Below are 17,298 nucleotides of genomic sequence, written 5' to 3'. Positions count from 1 at the left end.
AAACATTGCACTTGGGTCCACACATTAGTTTCAATACCCTGGGGTCGGAAAGGGGAAACCCAAGATGTTTACTTTACTGTGAGAACCTGTCCAAACCTGTGGATAAGGATGACCAAAAAGCTACTGGTTTGGTTTTCATGAACTAATTTGAAGCAAGTAGAAATATTTTAAGTAAATACTTACTTACTTATTATATTGTGTGGAGCAGAATGGTGTGTCCAAGCCAGTAAGCATCCCTCTTTCCTTGAACCCCACCAGTTTGTCCTGGGGATAAGTTGCCCAATTGCCATAAGCATTTAAAAGATCTTAACTCCTTTTTCTATTTTTTTTTTTCATTATCTACTTTTGAAACACAGATTGAAAATAAACCAATAAAGTATGCTATTTTATACAGTTTCTTCTTGCTACTGTACTTTTTTATCTTTATTTTGATTGCATGGCCCTTTTACACTTATTGTTTATCATTATTAACAGTTTATTTTTCATTTTGCACGATTGCACCAAAGAAAATTACTCGTTTTTGAATCGGAAACCATTTCTGATTCTGATTCTAGCATTCATACAGTTTTTATGCCTTTCAGTCACGCGACTTCTGTAGGTCATTTTGGAAACCGCTGGCTGTGTAATGATTCCGACTGAGGCCCTGCTGACACTACAGAGAGTAAAAATCACAGAGAAAGATTTTCTGTGACTTCTCCCATGTGTTCATTTAGCCTTCGGAGTGGAAGCAGATCTTTGGCAAAATCCTGCTACAGCTGGACTGACGGCGCTGCTGAGTCTTTGCTTTATAACGCCATGTGATTTCTGATGTCGTCTTTTTATAGTTTTCTTCTTGAGAAGTGATTACATTATAAAACTACTGTCAGTCAGGTGGATCAGAGGCTCTGTTGGACCAGTCACCTAGCTGTAGTAGCAGCAGCAGCAGCAGTCATCGGAGCTGTGCCAGTGTCAGATGTGTTGATAGTGAGGTCGATGTGCCTCGGGACAGACTGGAGCTCTCAGAGGAATGTGCGCTGACGTAAAACCTGCTCACATTGGGTCTGCAGACAGAACTCCAGTATACCACACACACACATCCACCTGAGGGGCTGAAGAGGGCAGGAGAGCAGGTTTATATGTCAATGTGTGACTCACTGAGATTGTCATGCAAACTGGGGCTTACAACCAGAGCTCTCGGCAAACCAGGAAGTATGCTGCTGTCTTAACCATTTTACATCTGCAAAGAGTAAGATAAAGATCAAGGGGCCAGATCTTGTGGCGGCGCACGGGGCGGCGCAGGCTCTTGGCGAATTATTTTCCAAGTGGCGGCGCTATATGTGCCATTCGCCTCCGCCACCTGTGAGGGGGCGTCACAAGAGGAGGTGACTGCACTGAAACACGGCTGACATTCACTTCCTCGTTTACATTGCGCTATCTTACGTTCTTTCTTACGCCTTAGGCTCTCACAGGTCAAACTAAAAACTTTATTTACCCCATCGTGAGCTAAACCATGTTCACGTCTCGAGAGAAAAAGAGCTACAGCGTCCGCTGTGGTGCGGATCGGCCCGCGCTTGGCGTGAACGCGAAGCAAAACAAAAGCACATGTTCACCCCACACAACCACTCTCCTGGATGCGGCATCGATCTGGTTGGAGGAAAATGTGTGTCTCCACCCACTTAAATGCGCCAAGTCTGGAGTGGCAAGATCACAAAGTGCGCTCCTACTGAGCGCACAATGTCACGCTATCGTCTGCGTTTTGATGCACAAGATCGGGCCCAAGATGTGTTTGAGATTATTACCAAATTACTTGCATAAAGCGTCATACCCTTGGACAATGAACTGACAGATTTGACATGAAAGAAAATAGATATCTACATTTTTCTTGCATTTTTAAACCATTTTGGACATTTCAAAATTCACCAGAATGATTGTCTAAAGAAAGTGTGTCCTGGGTTTGTGAATGGGATTATTGTCCGTGCTTGTCTCAGCTTGTTTCCCCCAAATATAATGAGTTGCTTCGGGGAACAGGAAGAGATTTGTTGTTCATAATTTACTTGTCTGCGGTTTTCCGTTTTTTAGTTCGGAGATGTTTACAAAAATTCATGGCCTATTTGTATCTAGGGTGACAGTTAGGGAGGGAACACTTGGATTCTGTGTGTCCCACTCACACACACTACTTGGATTGCACAATTTATAATTTTCATATCTATATTGCACAATGTACATATTGCAAATACACTGAGGTCTTCCATCTGACTCTGGGCACTAAGCCAGGACTTGGGCTTGGATTTGTGTGTTGTTCAAGTTTAGTGGTTTTATGACGCTGGATCGCTTTCTCTAAAGGCAGATCTCTACAGTAACAGTACACTAACCCTGTTAAGGTCTTGAGTAAGAAAAGAAGGCATCTCTTTGACCAATCAGAGAGGAGAATCTTCTGTCAGATTGTGAACTCTTTTATGTCAATGCACCACAGATCTTTATAGACTTGCAACATTGTGTGTAGCACCTATTTTTACACGTGTAGCTGGTCCTGGTTTTAGATGACTACACAAAGCAGGCTAATTTCTAGATTATGAGGGTTACATTAAAGGATCTATATCATGCTATTTTAGCCACTCCAAAGTTAAGTATAGGCATGTATATGATATATTGTACCTCTACCGCTATTGAGCACTCATTTTTGTGATAAATATAAGTGTTTTCTGGAGGTATTTTTCAAACCCGGAAGACACAACGCTTCGATTCAGTTAACTCCGTCCCCTCTCTCCGCGCATACTTTACCGTAATATAAATAAACAGCAATAAGTGAAGATACTTCACAATGCAGTTATAAGGAGTTGACATCTGCAACACAGCTTCATAAATGGCTAACACACATGCTAATATGCTAACCCGCGCTTGGATTGACTCACTGCTCTGGTCCATCGCTGTTTACATTATGGGACTCGCGTTGGTTATAAAAGTTAATCCACTTTGATTCAGGCGAAGGTTCACCAAACATCCATCAGAGACAGTCACAGAAAACAACCAGAATAAGTTGCAACGAGCTCCATCTTCACAGCTGCAGCGCAAACATGACTGATCTGTTCAGACGCTCAGGGGATGTGTTTGTTTTGGCCACAGCTGACCTGGAAGCACCTCTCGGGCACATCCTTTTTATTTTTTTTCCCCCTTTTTTTTTTCTCTTTGTTTCTCTCTTATGACAGAAATAATGAAAAGGGTGGTTTACAAATTAAAATCCGTCCGTAAGCATAGAATTAAGACATTACGTTACAGACGTCGAGCACTTCCGTTCCGCTGTGTCGACACAACTGAACACTCAGTCGTTCACGAGGAGAGGCGGGGCAGCTGCTCAGAGAGCAGGATTCAGGAGGATTACTGAGAGCTGCATGAATGAAGCCACAAACCACTCTGGGGGTGTTTTTGATAAGGAAATAGCATAACATCAAGCTCTAAAAAGTCGATTTTGCATGATATAGGACCTTTAAATTTGTAATAATGATTTGATCATTAAAAAGTGAGATTGCTCCTTTCTCATTCGGTTGTTCGTCTTCATGCACAGCTTGGTTCAGACAGGTGAACGGTCTCTGTGGTGACGCTTGTTCGAGGATTTGTCCTTAACTTACATGCTGATTCTCTCATGGCCTAATGTTGTCTTCCTGCAGTCGTATAGAGTCCTTCACAGAACATTTCCAGAGTCTAATTGTCACTCTTGGACTGCACGGCTCATCATGACAAACTCTCAACTGCTCAGGCCCTGTCCACACGCAAGGACCAAGCGCAAAAATATTTCATCAATCTAGCGTCATCCACATGAAACCGGCATTCTGTAAACACCAGGTCTCAGAGTGGAAAGATCTCAAAAAGGGGCTCCACAACTTTTTCTACAACGATGACGTCACAGCGCCAGGGTTGTGCCTGTTATCCATAATCTACTGACCTTATTATTCCCTTTACTGCACAATCCTTTGCTCCTTTACCCCACGGCGAGCCACAGGTGACACGGAGAAAAAACACTGAAGAGTTGGCCTCCATCCAGTCTGTGTTTTTGGAATGACAGTAGAAGTCTGTTCACCGACAGTTTTTCTGCTTTGTTCCCGTGACGTCTGAAGAATAAATCCACCTCCTCATGTCTTCTGTAGATCTTAAATCCATTGAGAAGTTTCATATTCACCAGCGTTTCTGTTGAACAAGTTTACTGTGCATGCGCCATCTACAGTCTTGTTCTTTTTTCTTGGCAAATGAATTCTTTGGCAGATGAATTGTGGCGTTTTCACAGACCTGAGTCCATCCACGTGGACGCACACATTAACTGAGCTGACTCTGTGTTTGCGGAGAAAGATTCTGAAAGTGTTTTGTCTTTGTGTGGATATAGCCTCAGTTGCCAGTAAGGATCCAGTGAGACAGCAAGAGAGGACTGGCCCTTGTTATCTTCATAGTACCATCCCTCCAGGGACGCTCATGTCTGGGTCAGTCTACGTGGGTAACCTATCCGGGACAAGTTCAACCAGCCTCGAAGTGTAGGGTCCAGGACAGGTCTAAAGTATAAAAGACATTTTGCAATCCATCAGCGTATGTTTGAGCAAACAACTTTAAAATGAACTCTCCAACCCTGCTCCCTCAGCAAGTTCTCCTCTCTGAAAAGCTAAGTTCACCGGGTTCATATCCAATTGAATGAAACTGCCCGCAATTCCTGTTTTACGACACCGTGCAATCGTAAACAGCTCGAGATACGCTTCAATTTGGCCCCTAGGTTTCCTTCATAAGCTGCTCATTCACACATCTGCTGCACATCTGCATACAGTTTGGCAGGCTCTTAAACGGGCTGTGGCAATGAGTATTTGGACTGAGATAAATTTAATTAAAAAAAGGCTGTTCTGCTTTTGTCTGACTAGTATTGCAATTGGATTTGCGATTTATGATTTAAGACGTCACTTCACACTTGAGGGTAGTCTGAAATATAGTATGAGCTGGAAAACTAATACAACATTTCTGTATTTCAGAGTGAATTTGTGAAGGTCTAAACTTAGCATGTTTTATGATAAATAGTAATGTCTTTTTTTCTGATGATATTACCTAGATTGGGGTGTGCAGACAATTTTGTCACTGCAAACTGCCATAGATATCGATTACAGCAGGGATCTTGCCAGCCCTTTCTAAGACGCTCCCCAAAGGTTTTCTACATCTCTACATGTGCTTCATAAGTAAAATTTTAGATAATAGTAATAATATAGTTTAGTATAAAGAAGAAACTACTTAAATTATCGTCTTGGCTGCAAGTGAACTCCACCGAAGACCATGGTTGCACATTTTTCGGTGAAGATTGAATAGTTCTGTGCTATTTTTGTTACATAAAAGTAGCCCAGGGTAATAAAAAAAACGTTGGAGACTCTATTGTATTATCGACTGCACATGTGCACATGTGGTTAGCTTGTCGCGAAGGCGCCAAGCTAACCACCTACACAGCACCTACACAGCTGCTGGGTCACTGAAAGTTCAATTACACACCAATATGATTTTTTTTTTTTTTTACATGACAAGTTGCATAGTGCACCTTTAATGCCATACTAGGTATGTATTACAATGAAAAGTATATATTTTTCTAACCTGGCTAACACCATGTGTGCGCTCGAACCATTTGGAACTGCACAGCAGCCTGGGGACCATGGCCGAAATTTTCGCATGGATTTGGGAACCAATCACAGATGACGAGCTATTCGATATACGGAAGCTTGTAGTTTGTTTACGGATTTACAAAAAAGTTTATTTACGGATCAAACATAACAGCAGCGACTCCATATTTCGACCAAGCTTTAGGCCGTGTTCTAAATAGTTTAGCTCGAAAGTTTACAGCGGGTACGTCATACGTCATCGGATACGATGATACGATTGGCTGTAGCTACGTGCAGACGCATGAGAGACATTCATAGCGCCCAATAAACCGCTATGGACGATCGTAAACCACACCTCTCCTACGAGAAAATGAATTGGTGGTCCCCAGACTAAATATCACTTGTGATTTTAGTCTGGCGTTTGCCAGGCTAATATTTTGCAGCATCAGAGCAGAATTTTGTTCAATGCTTCTGAACATTTATTGATGGAAAGGAGCTCCATGGTAACATTGAGGAGGAGCAGCTTGTCAAATGGGGAGTCATCTTTTCTTTTTCGAAACTTAACAACGCACAACCTTTGAAGTACATGTTTTGAAAGTCAACACCTTTATTTGATTTATTATGATCATTGTACTGCGACGGAGCCCTGTTATCTGTTTGGATTATGTTGCAAAAATGGAAATTTCTTCTGATGGTTTATTATTCCCCCCAATATGGTTCACTCCAACTGTAGCGGGCTGAGTGCGCAGACACTAATCCAAGCTTTCAAAGAAAGACAGTTAAAAAAAAAGTCTGATATAAAATTAATCTTACCCTGTGGCTTTTTCTGACAAGCCTTAACTTGAGCCGTTGTTCTTTGGCAGAAAGTGACGACGGACTGACAGGTTTTCATATCAATAAATATTCTGTACAAACTTTTTGAGAGCTCTTAAAGATAGTGTGAAAGTCAGAGCTTTGTGACAGATAAATAGCTTATTTATCAGGATTAGAAGATTGAGTACGTCAATGACGTACTGCCATGGCACAAGTCTGCTAGGGTTGAAAGAATAGGTGAGTATCAGTTCATTTCAGATGATTTCCTAGTAATGTTATTATGTAATATATTGTGCTGCACAATGGGAAAAATATCTTCATTACAATTACAACCTCAGATTTGGACTAGATTTACTTTATCGGCTTTCGGCTGATATAATGCTGATAAATGGACAATATCTCCGGAGCCAAACATGCATTAGAGAGAGCCCAGTCAGAGCCTTAAAATGAGCCCTCCCACCAAATTCCTAGTCCTTAGGGGAGCTGAGACACATTACTGTGAAAATCGGTCACAAGTTTGTAAACCGAGGAGGCTCTGATCGTATATTGTATATTTTATGTTGCTGATGTATTTTATCGGATCAACACTGTCACATTTTTACAGTTGAAGACGCATCATACACAGAAGCATTTGAAAATGTCAGCCAAAAATATCAGCAGTGCGTATTGGCGGGTCAAAGTCCCCAAAAATCAGGGTCGGCAAAGGCCTTAGAAAAACCCATATCGGTCGACCTCTACACATGATGCATTTCAAAACATCTCATGTAGTTTGGATGTCATCCTCATGAAAAGTAAATGATTTCTAAACTCTGTGGAAATGCGTATTTTGATATGACTCACTTGGGTTTGACAAGGATTACTAGCTTGAGGATTACCCCACTGTGCATGTTTTACTGTAATGCATAGTGAATGTGCAAACTAAAACGATGAAGAAAATGAAAGGCAAAGCCTTTCAGGCAGCGTGTTGCAACTGCCGTATTTGGCTCCGCTGTGCAAAGAAATCGCTCTTTAAATATAATACATTATTTGTTATTAACTTTTATATGTTTTTTTCTGTTTTTCCCCCCCAGGCTGCGGTAAACGGGGTCACCTCTCCAGCCGAAGCCCTCTCCGAGAACGACAGCGGTGTGGAACTGACCAACGAGAACAGCCCACTGACTGCTGCAGAACCGGCCTCACCCTTCTGCCCTAAGCTGACCGGGGGGGCCTCCTCACCTCAGGGTACTGTTGCTACCACTGCTACTACTACTATTACTACAACAACAACAACTACTGCTACTGCTGTTACTATTACCTACGCAAATGGAATGCAATGGATGAGAATAAAAATGTGAAACTACAGTGAACATAATATCGGTATCAGGTGACAATACAACTCTGGCTACTATTACTACCACTAAAAAGACAAGAACAAGATCACCTGCCTAGACAAGGAAGCATAGGGTTAGTTAGCCCCAAGCAGATACATCATGCTCATCAAGTTTGAGGTGCGGTTGGTTTATTCCAGCCAAACCACTATTAATCTGCCCATCATTTTTTAATAAGAATATATTGATTCATTATTTGGCGGCAATAACCAAATGATCCTGAAGTGACGGTGCTAGAACAATTCTTGATTAACTTAACCACTTAACTTCCACCTTAGGCTTAGGATTAGGGTTAGGGTTAACAATTATTTACATCCAAATCTCAAAGCGTATTGACTGGAGAGTTTACAGCCTATATGCCAGTGTGACACGTAATTTAAAAAGCCAAAACCTTCTAGTCTCTAGAAATATGTGTGATTCTGTGTGAGTGAAACACAACTGTGCAATTAGGTTCATTAGGTCTTCTAAGAATGATGCCAATGGGGTAAGCATTTTTTTCTTGCTAAGATTTCTTATTTCTAGAATATTTTTCTTATCATAAAACAAGAAAGAAACACTAAATTTAAGCAAATTAGAATTAAGCAAAAATGTCCTCCATGATGTGGAGCCAGGCTAATGGTCAGAATCACCTGGCTGGAAGATTCACCTACTGTACATGTTTTTAGTGGGAGGAAACCTTTGCCACGGGGAGACACGGGGAGAACATGCTCCCCGTGTACGCGTGGGGTGGGAGTCGAACCCAGTACCTTCGAGCTGTGAAGCTGAGGCTCTAACCGCTGTGCCACCGTGCCGCCCACTTTAAAGAATGGAATGTATTATCTATCTGTGAGAATCAGTTCTTAAGTTAAGAGTTGCTGTGATCTTATTTTGTCTTAAAATAAGAAAAAATATTCTTTGTCTAATGCTGAAGAAGATTCAAAAAGTTTTTCTTTCTTGTTACAAGAAAAAATATCATGTTTTTTAGCAAATATATCTGAACAAGAAATGGCTAGATTTCTTAAAGTAAGACATTTTTTACTTGCTTAGAATCCACTTTTTGCAGTGTACATCACAATTGTTCGAGTAAATTAATTATATGCACGTTTCACGCCCGTTAACAGCTTTGATCAGTGACAAAGTGAAGCAGCGGGGATCACCCTCAAAATATGCACTAATTTAGATTCTACATCTGTCCATCGCTCAGTAAACATTTAGATGAAGTCAATGCAACTGTATGCTGTGCTTACAGCATACTAGGTGGCAAAAAATGTACTCTACAACATCAAAAAGTCGGGTACCGTTGGGTTGGATTTTGGGTTTATGTACAAAGCAATAAGCTTTGTACATAAAATCCAACCAATTTTGTTATAGTGTTAGCATTAGCCATGTCAGCATTAGCAAATGCGTTGTGATTATGTTATTTAGATGCATTCATTGATTGAGTTATTTATTAGTGAATCAAGGGTTTGACTGTTCTACAGAGATGGTATGGTCTTACAAGCATGACCCAATATGATGAATTTAAATGATTAGACTTTGATTCCCCGTCACACAAGTATTTCTACAATTCTGGCTCATTTACGCTGATGTTTGACAGATGTTTAATCAGTCAAACGTGAGTGACCTAACAAGTATTTCAGAAATGAGAATTTAAAAGTTTGTGTGGGCTGTTGTCTTTCCATTAAAAAAAACAAAACATTTGAACTTTATTTCCTTGTGTGACTTGTGAAAAACTAGATCAACATTTTGACCTGACAACAACAGTGATGTCATAATATTGATATTGATAAAAATCTATGTTGCGTCCATGTTTGAAACGCTCAAAGAACCAAATTGTGCTTGAGAGATACTGGTTATTCGGTGAGTCTTGGTTTCAAAGCTACAACAACGATTACATGGAAAGTATTGTGTTCCTTCGTCGATATTGAGCATCTGTCCGAGCATCTGGCACTGTTTTTGTGCAGATGGAGACACGAGCGGGAGCAGGAAGAGGGCGAGGAAGAGAGGTGCGGAAGACGACACGACATGGGACTCCGACAGTCAGGTATGAGCAACGCTAAACTGAAGAATGAGGTTTATTAACATTTTGCATTGACCATGAATGAAAAACTTCAAGCAGTGTATGTGTTGTATGTCTAATGCACTATTGTCATTTCATTAGAAGTCATCAGATGAGTCCCAGCGTGGCTTGAGGCAAACCCCTCGTCCCAGGACCATCTTTCAGGCCGGACAGACGCCCAGCACCAACAGCAAACCTCGTCGACAGAACCGCAAACAGGACACAGGCGCGCTACAGGTGAGCTCATGCCCACTAATGGGGTTTCCACTCATCACTTGTTTGTTGTGAATCCCAGGCTCTTAATTGCTGTATTAAAGGTGTGAAGAAGCCGCTGTGAGTCGAGTGTCTGTTGTTGCAGCCTGTGTGGTCCTGGTTTGATCTCGAGCGAGTCTCCAGGCAAAATTCAGCAGCACGGAGTATTAGAACTGCTCAGTTGTTGCATTCACATGACATCACAACATTCGAAACAGGTCCAAATAATGTTCAGGGAAAAATGTTTGGACATTTTCTTTTTAGGGGTTTCTTTGCAATGGAGTTATATCGGCCTCTGCTTTAAAAATGATATGATTACCATCTTAAGGCGAGACATGGCAGGTGAAAGTATTGATTTTTGGTTGAAGTGGAGATTTCCTCCCTTAACATCTTAGTTTTCATATCAGAATATAAAAATGATTAAACTTACCCCGTACAATGCTTATTTTATGACATTTTGGCCGAGAGCGAGGCAGAGATATCCTGGAGGTAGCAACTACGTCTCTTCGCAAAGCCGTCTTTCCCACGGGTATTACAGCGATGACGCTCTAATCCAAATATGGTATTTTTCCTTCTGTTAGACGGCCGATATACAAGAGCACATGCACACTTGTTACCAAACCATAGGCTGGTTTTCACCAATTGTCTGAATTACGTCAGGATTAGAACAAAAATTCCCTCTGAAAAAAATTGCAGCTGAAAATATAGACAATTTTGGCAATTTTTATGCTCAAAACACCTTATTTTTATATGAAAACATAAAATGTCAGAAAACGATACATTTTTCTCATATTTATGTTTGTAAAATCAGCAAAGATTTGGCCACGCTGGGCACCCCTGTTCTACAGTAGCTTCCCCCCCACAGTGTTTGCTGCACACTGGGACGGGGCCCCTCCCGTGCCTGTAACATGGCTTTAGGTGCAAAATAAATGGGATTAATTCTCTGTTGAAATATAATAGAGGGACCAAGCGCAGCGTGGGCTAATTCATCAAAAGCCAGCCTCAAGTGCTTCACCATGGACCCCGCCATGCTAACCACCCACACTGGGTCTAATGTAAAGTATTTTTGTTTCACAATTAAAAGTTCTGTAATGCATCTTTAACAAATGGCGTGTATTGCAAATCAAATGTAATCACAGTCATGAGGACAAAGCACTTCCGATGACATTAGATCTTTAAGACAACACTTAAACTACGAAGTACAGATGATGACTTAAAGACTTTGGTCCGCGCACGAGGCAAAAGCACTGAGACTAACCTTGTTGCTTTGTGGCAGTGTGGAGGCAGGGTGCCCACGGCGGCGCCCCCTGCAGTCCCTGAAGTGCCACGCCTGGACCTGATAGAACAGGACTCCAAAGACTCGGCCCAAAGCAGCAGCACCACCAGCTCCGAGACGCAGCCCGAGTATAATGTAAGTGTCATGCGCTCTTTTCAAGGAAATACTGGATGTAAAGGATGTGAGCTGGACCTTGTGGTTCATAGAGCAGACGATAGCGCAGACGATTGGCGCTCCTTGCAATCTTAGTGCCATACCTGGCGCAGAAAGTGGGCAGGACAGGGGGTGGACAGACTCACGTGGAGATGTTGTTGCGCCTCCTCCCCATGCTTTCCCCAGACAGCTGCTGCGGACGGCAGTGGGTTGCGGGTGGTGCGAGGGGGAATGCCCTGCATGCGTAAAACATAGCAGGGGGTGATGTTTAATAAAGCTGAAAGAAATCAAACTGTCCCTTTGCTCAGCTGTATGCAGACACTCGCTCCGAGATGAGCGGGATGCGGGCGGGGAGAGAGGCTGCAGCCCTCGGCGTTGGACACCACTCGCATACGCAAATTTACCAAATGACAAGGATTTAATTGATCAGAAACTGTCAAATTAGCTGCAGAGAACATGCAGAGTTATGCAGTCGTTGGAAGGAAACTTGTTGGAACAGTTTAGCTACAGCTACAGGATTCTTGGAGCGGCTGAATTGATGAAAGTTTGCTATGCACCCTGTTTGTGAAATATGCTCCTTTTGTTTTGGACTGAGGCTTATTACGACGACCAGCGCTGATGCTCTTCATTCATCATGAGGTAAATCAGCAGTGGCACTGACACGCGTTGAAAGCACAGCCTTTAAATGTAACAAATGCAGCCGCTCATATCAGCTGCTTGTATCTGTATCTTGGATGGATATGAAAGTGTAAAGAGCGCCTTAAAGCAGATCGAGCGAAGGGAATGCACTGCAGCAAGCGCTGGTTGAAGTCAGCGCTGCTTGTCGTCCACACCTCTGCAGGTCTACTTGTTTCCATAAGCAACGGCCACAGGTTACCGGCGAAGGCACAGGCGCAAAGCATGCGTTTGCGCTCAAAAACCCACTATGACTATTAAGACCATCTTTGCGTCAAGCACAAGATCTGGCCCAAGGGGTTTGGGGTTTATCATTCAAAATCAACTTTCTGGAGCTCTTTAGCATGTTGCAATGTTGTTCCCTCAACAAAAATAGCCACATCTGAGGAATCTTTGAATCTGCTCTTGGGACTATTCCTAATTCCGCTGCAGCAGCTTGCACAAAGCGCTTCCTGTTTATAATGTTCCTCCTCAGGCCCTACGTAACCAGGAAATGCTTTCCATACCTTACGATCTCTGGCAAAGCTTATTTTTACGTGTAAAAAAACATAAGCCACCCTTGCTGCGTTTTAATTTGTCTTGGTCTTATTTATTTATTTATTTTTACAGCAGTTATGCAGGTTTGGGGGGGGGGGGGGGGCCCGCACTACTGCGGGTCCCGAAGATGTCAATGCATGCATACACGGGTGCTCTTTTAGGAAACTGGCAATAGGATACGACAACAGAAAGGCGACTGGCTGCTAACATGGATAAGTGTATGCAGTCAAAAACTCTGAGGCACTGTCGTAGAAAAAGTCAAAAGTCCTTTATTCAGGCATGGACAGGTCTAAAAAAAAAAAAAAAAACGCGATTCGACTCTAGTGTGTCTTCATCAGGGCGATTTTATGAATGTGTACACCACAGGTGTGTTATATGCCAAAGGAATCATTGGAGACATCACGTGTCCCTGGAAAAATACAATTATATACGTGTACTGGTTGAAATGATCTCCTCTACATTTAGAATATGTCATGTGGTTTCAGAAATAAAATTCATTTTAATAAAATACCTTAAAGTAGATTACTATGGCATCATACTGTAGCAGTGACAATGACAGTGCGCATATTCATAATTGTAAAATACCTAGGATCAAAAAATAGACCGGACCAAAGACATCTAAGCTGAATTTTATTCTTTGGTTAACCTAGTAAAATAATTGTAATTTGTGTTTCTGATTGAAAAGAACTAAATACAGCCTTATCTAAAAAATGTTATGTTAGTATACTACTCGTCATAGTAAGACCTCGCTTCAGTGTCTACTTATTTTTTCTGAAAAGGAGGAAGTGTGGTTTTGGCAGCGATAGACAGCGCTCCTCCTCCACCTGGCCTTGTGTGTGCAGCTGCCCCATGCACTAGCACAGAGCAGGGCTGTGGGCTTTATCAATGCTGGAATTCACTTCACGTAGGAGGCCTGATGTGTGCTGGCTACTCCTGGCACACGCCCCAACACGTCCATTTCTAATGTCATTTTGTCTGCCTTTCAACAACATCCTCTTCAAGTGTTGATTTTATTACAAAGGATTCAAAGGCTTTTAAGTTGCATTGCTAAAGGCAATAAAAGCGGTAGAATCTGCGTATAATGCACTCTAACTATTTAACATGTATAAGTAAAGGTTTTTGGTAATAATCTCAAACACATTTTGAACACTGTCTTACATTTTGTTTGTTAGAAAATGCAATCATTGTAAAGAAAAAAGAAAACAGGAGCTTTGCATGAGCTGCTAAAAATAGTAGGGATGCACCGATACCACTTTTTCTAAAACCGATACGAGTACGAGTACTTGGATTTAAGTACTCGCCGATACCGAATACCGATACGAGTACAAGGCATTTTCTTCAACATTCTTACTTATTTCACAGCAGATTGGTTTGTAATTACTAAATTTACTAATTTGCTACACTTTTAAGAGCAGTTATATTAGAATTGTGCTGATGCCATTTATTTATTATTATTTTCATTCAATATAATTTTTATTGCACTGTCCATCATAGACAGAAAAGTCCATATCCAAAAGCTCCCCAATGCCTGAGCTTTATTCATTTATGTATTTTTATTTAACAATAGTATTGAGATGTTACTTAAATGGTCTCTTTTCGTCTTTACTTCAGCTCCGTGTGGATTTTCTCGTGTGTTTTGTAGCAACTTAGCGAGAAGCTACAGTGTTTTCATTGTTCTGCTGCAGCTCATTTTCGCTCAATATGGACATGCTGTATGTCTTTACGTTGGATTTTCTGAGGACTGTTTAGTCGCTGGGTTAGTTTTTCAGAAGAATAAACCCCTGGGCATAAAACAGCGTCAGAATGGCCAAAACTGCGCTAGCCACGAGTTAGCAACGTTAGCCTGTATGTTGTAAACACTGCAGACGCTGCAGCACCAACAACATTAAGCTCTGGTTAAATCCAGCACAGACTCTGCTTTAGAGAGCGCAGTCTGTAATGAAGTGAAATATTGTATTTACACTAAACAATTCTCCAGTTTGTTGCTATTTTCTCTCCTCAGCTGAGAGGTGCGCCTCGTAGGTGCGCTCACCGCACGTCAAATGGTATCGGTTTCTGGTATCGGGACCTCATGAATGAGTACGAGTATGAGTACAAGCCTGTGGTATCGGCCCGATACCCGATACTGGTATCGGTATCGGTGCATCCCTAAAAAATAGCCACAGGGGAAGATTCAAAGATCACTCTAAGATGAGTTAGTGGCTGGAAAAATGACTCCAGGTATGTTTTTGACAAGGGAATAACATTTTTTCAAAGAAAGTAAACATCTTAATAATATTTTTTGGTGATCAGGTGTTTGAAAAGAGCCTCTGAAGCACATTCAAATAAGCAAATTATAGTGAATAGGGCCAAAGTTCAGTTGGACCCGGAAGTAGAGCAATGAAACTTAACAATCGTATACCCCACCTTTTAGAACCTCACAACTCCGCTGCCTCTGGGTCTGGCTAGTGTTGTTGTTTTTGTCTCTCGATTCTCTGGAGGAGGAATATAATGTGTTACATCGACTGATGTGGGCAGGGGTTAAAGTTAGCGCTTCCTGGTTACGTAGAACCAGGAAGGAGCTCAGGGGAAAGGGTGGAGCGTCGAATAACTTGCCGTCAGGGCAGAGAAGGAATGGACTTGAAAGCGCAACTGCATTTTATCATATGACTTAACGTAAGAGTATTATTTAGACCAGAGGTGTCGAGCTCATTAGGAGTGTGGACATAGTGTTGGTCAGGGGCCGAAACGGACTTTGAGAGTAATAATTACTTGACTACTTTTTAGTTAGTTTAGTATTTGATATAATATGGTTTTAAATAGACTGCAGATTACCAATCCACATTTTCTAAGCGTCTCGTCATCGATGCTTCCTCTGCCCTGGGGCTTGTGGGAAATGTAGCTTTAACATGTTTATTACAATTTATCAATGGGCCGATTGTAATATAAGTTTGAAAACATGTCGGGGACCAACAAACATTATTTCGTGGGCCGGATTTGGCCCGCAGGCCAAGAGCTGGTCATAATACCAAGAGTAAGAGGTATAAAGTAATCGTAAAAAGCCCCATATATAAGCTAAATGTTGCTCCAAGGGTGTCCCATTTATGATTTGCATTATCATCTATGAATGAATGAATAAGTGCTTTTACTGTATATTCGTAATAATACATTGAAAACTGAAACTGAAAACTGAAAAAAGCACAATATAGGACCTCTTAGAAATAAGAAAATGTATATTCCTGAAGTTAAAAAGCAAATATATTATTCATCTGCCCCAAAAAGTGCCAACATCCCATTCCTGTTCTAGGGTTTGTCCATTACAATAACTTGGGGTTAAATAAAATGAGTCTAGTGTAAACTGTGTACAATCTAAGGCAAAGCAGTTCAGTTCTAGAAAGGGCATAATGAATGAAATCTTTCTTTCAACAGGACAACAAGGGTTTCGGCATCGGGGAGCTGGTGTGGGGGAAGATTAAGGGCTTCTCGTGGTGGCCCGGGATCGTGGTGACGTGGCGGGCCACCGGGAAACGCCAGGCCAGTCACGGCATGAGGTGGCTCCAGTGGTTCGGAGACGGCAAGTTCTCTGAGGTGGAGATAACACAAGATAATTTAGTCGACTAAATGTAAAATGAATTTAGTCACCCTTACATTCACATTTATGTTTTCAAACATCACATTCGCTGCTTCGTGGAGCATTTCCCACGTGGACAAAGCAAACTGTGCCACTGAATGTTCAGGATGTTTTAGTCCCTTCTTTTTTAGCTTTTAGTGGACAAAATTATGTGGACATTTTAGTCATAGTTTAGCCATAATTATTAACTCCTTTTGATCCTTTAATTATTGTCAGCAGAAATATTTATTTTACTGAAATCACACAAATCAAAGTCAGGAGTCAATCAGCTGTTACAAATTGGACAGAGGTTGTGTTTTAACTGGGTTTAAACCAGAGATGCACCGATCCAGCTTTATTGTGTCTGATACCGATAGTGATACTTGGGGTTTGAGTGTCTGCCAATATCTGATATTAACTGGCTGCTGTGAATGAATAAAATCAATGGTTCACTTTTCTCCAGTGTGAGATCATAAAGTCTTATCTTTGTTTGTAGACAGGATGTTAAATATCAATTATATCTATTAATAAACTATGGAAAAACATTACACAAGGATCACTGGACTTTGCTAAACTACATATATTTGGGTGGGCCACTATGACAGGCTTTAGGTTGCATTCATATAAAAAAAACTCACATAAAATCATCTGACCATCACAACTTGTGCATAATAAAAGTGTTGGAACAGCTGTTCTTGTTCTTTAACAGCATTTCATAAACTAAAACACTTGGCCACTCCAGCAGTGGCTCTCTTATTTTATTAGGTGATCCCCTCATAGTTTCTGTCCCAGCTTTGATAAGTTGACGTTAGCATTAGCATGCTGCCGCTATCATGCACTACTAGCTACAGCATTTTGTCATTAAAAATACGTCAATATAGGGCTGCTCAATTATTGAAGCGATTATAATCACGATTATTTTAGTCATAATTGAAATTATTATTATTCAAACGATTATTTGTTGCCTTTAAAAAATATATTTATTTCTAAATAAAAAAACTATGATG

The 17,298-nt window shown here is 41.3% G+C and overlaps 1 protein-coding gene across 2 annotated transcripts in view; it reads left to right on the top strand.

Moving 5' to 3' along the window:
• The window catches only part of LOC306964110 (DNA (cytosine-5)-methyltransferase 3B-like), a 59,313-nt gene that overhangs the window by 18,431 nt on the left and 23,584 nt on the right, over positions 1-17,298 (top strand). For both annotated transcript variants that reach the window (XM_079558012.1, XM_079558013.1), the window contains exons 3-7: positions 7,475-7,625; positions 9,715-9,794; positions 9,912-10,046; positions 11,338-11,472; positions 16,111-16,269. In XM_079558012.1, the coding sequence (XP_079414138.1) occupies positions 7,475-7,625; positions 9,715-9,794; positions 9,912-10,046; positions 11,338-11,472; positions 16,111-16,269 (660 nt within the window). The remainder of the gene's footprint in view (positions 1-7,474; positions 7,626-9,714; positions 9,795-9,911; positions 10,047-11,337; positions 11,473-16,110; positions 16,270-17,298) is intronic.

This window comes from Gobius niger (genome assembly GCF_951799975.1).
Source record: "Gobius niger genome assembly, chromosome: 6".
Taxonomy (NCBI): domain Eukaryota; kingdom Metazoa; phylum Chordata; class Actinopteri; order Gobiiformes; family Gobiidae; genus Gobius; species Gobius niger.
Note: the sequence above shows the minus strand (reverse complement) of the source record. Positions and strands in the feature narration are given on the sequence as shown.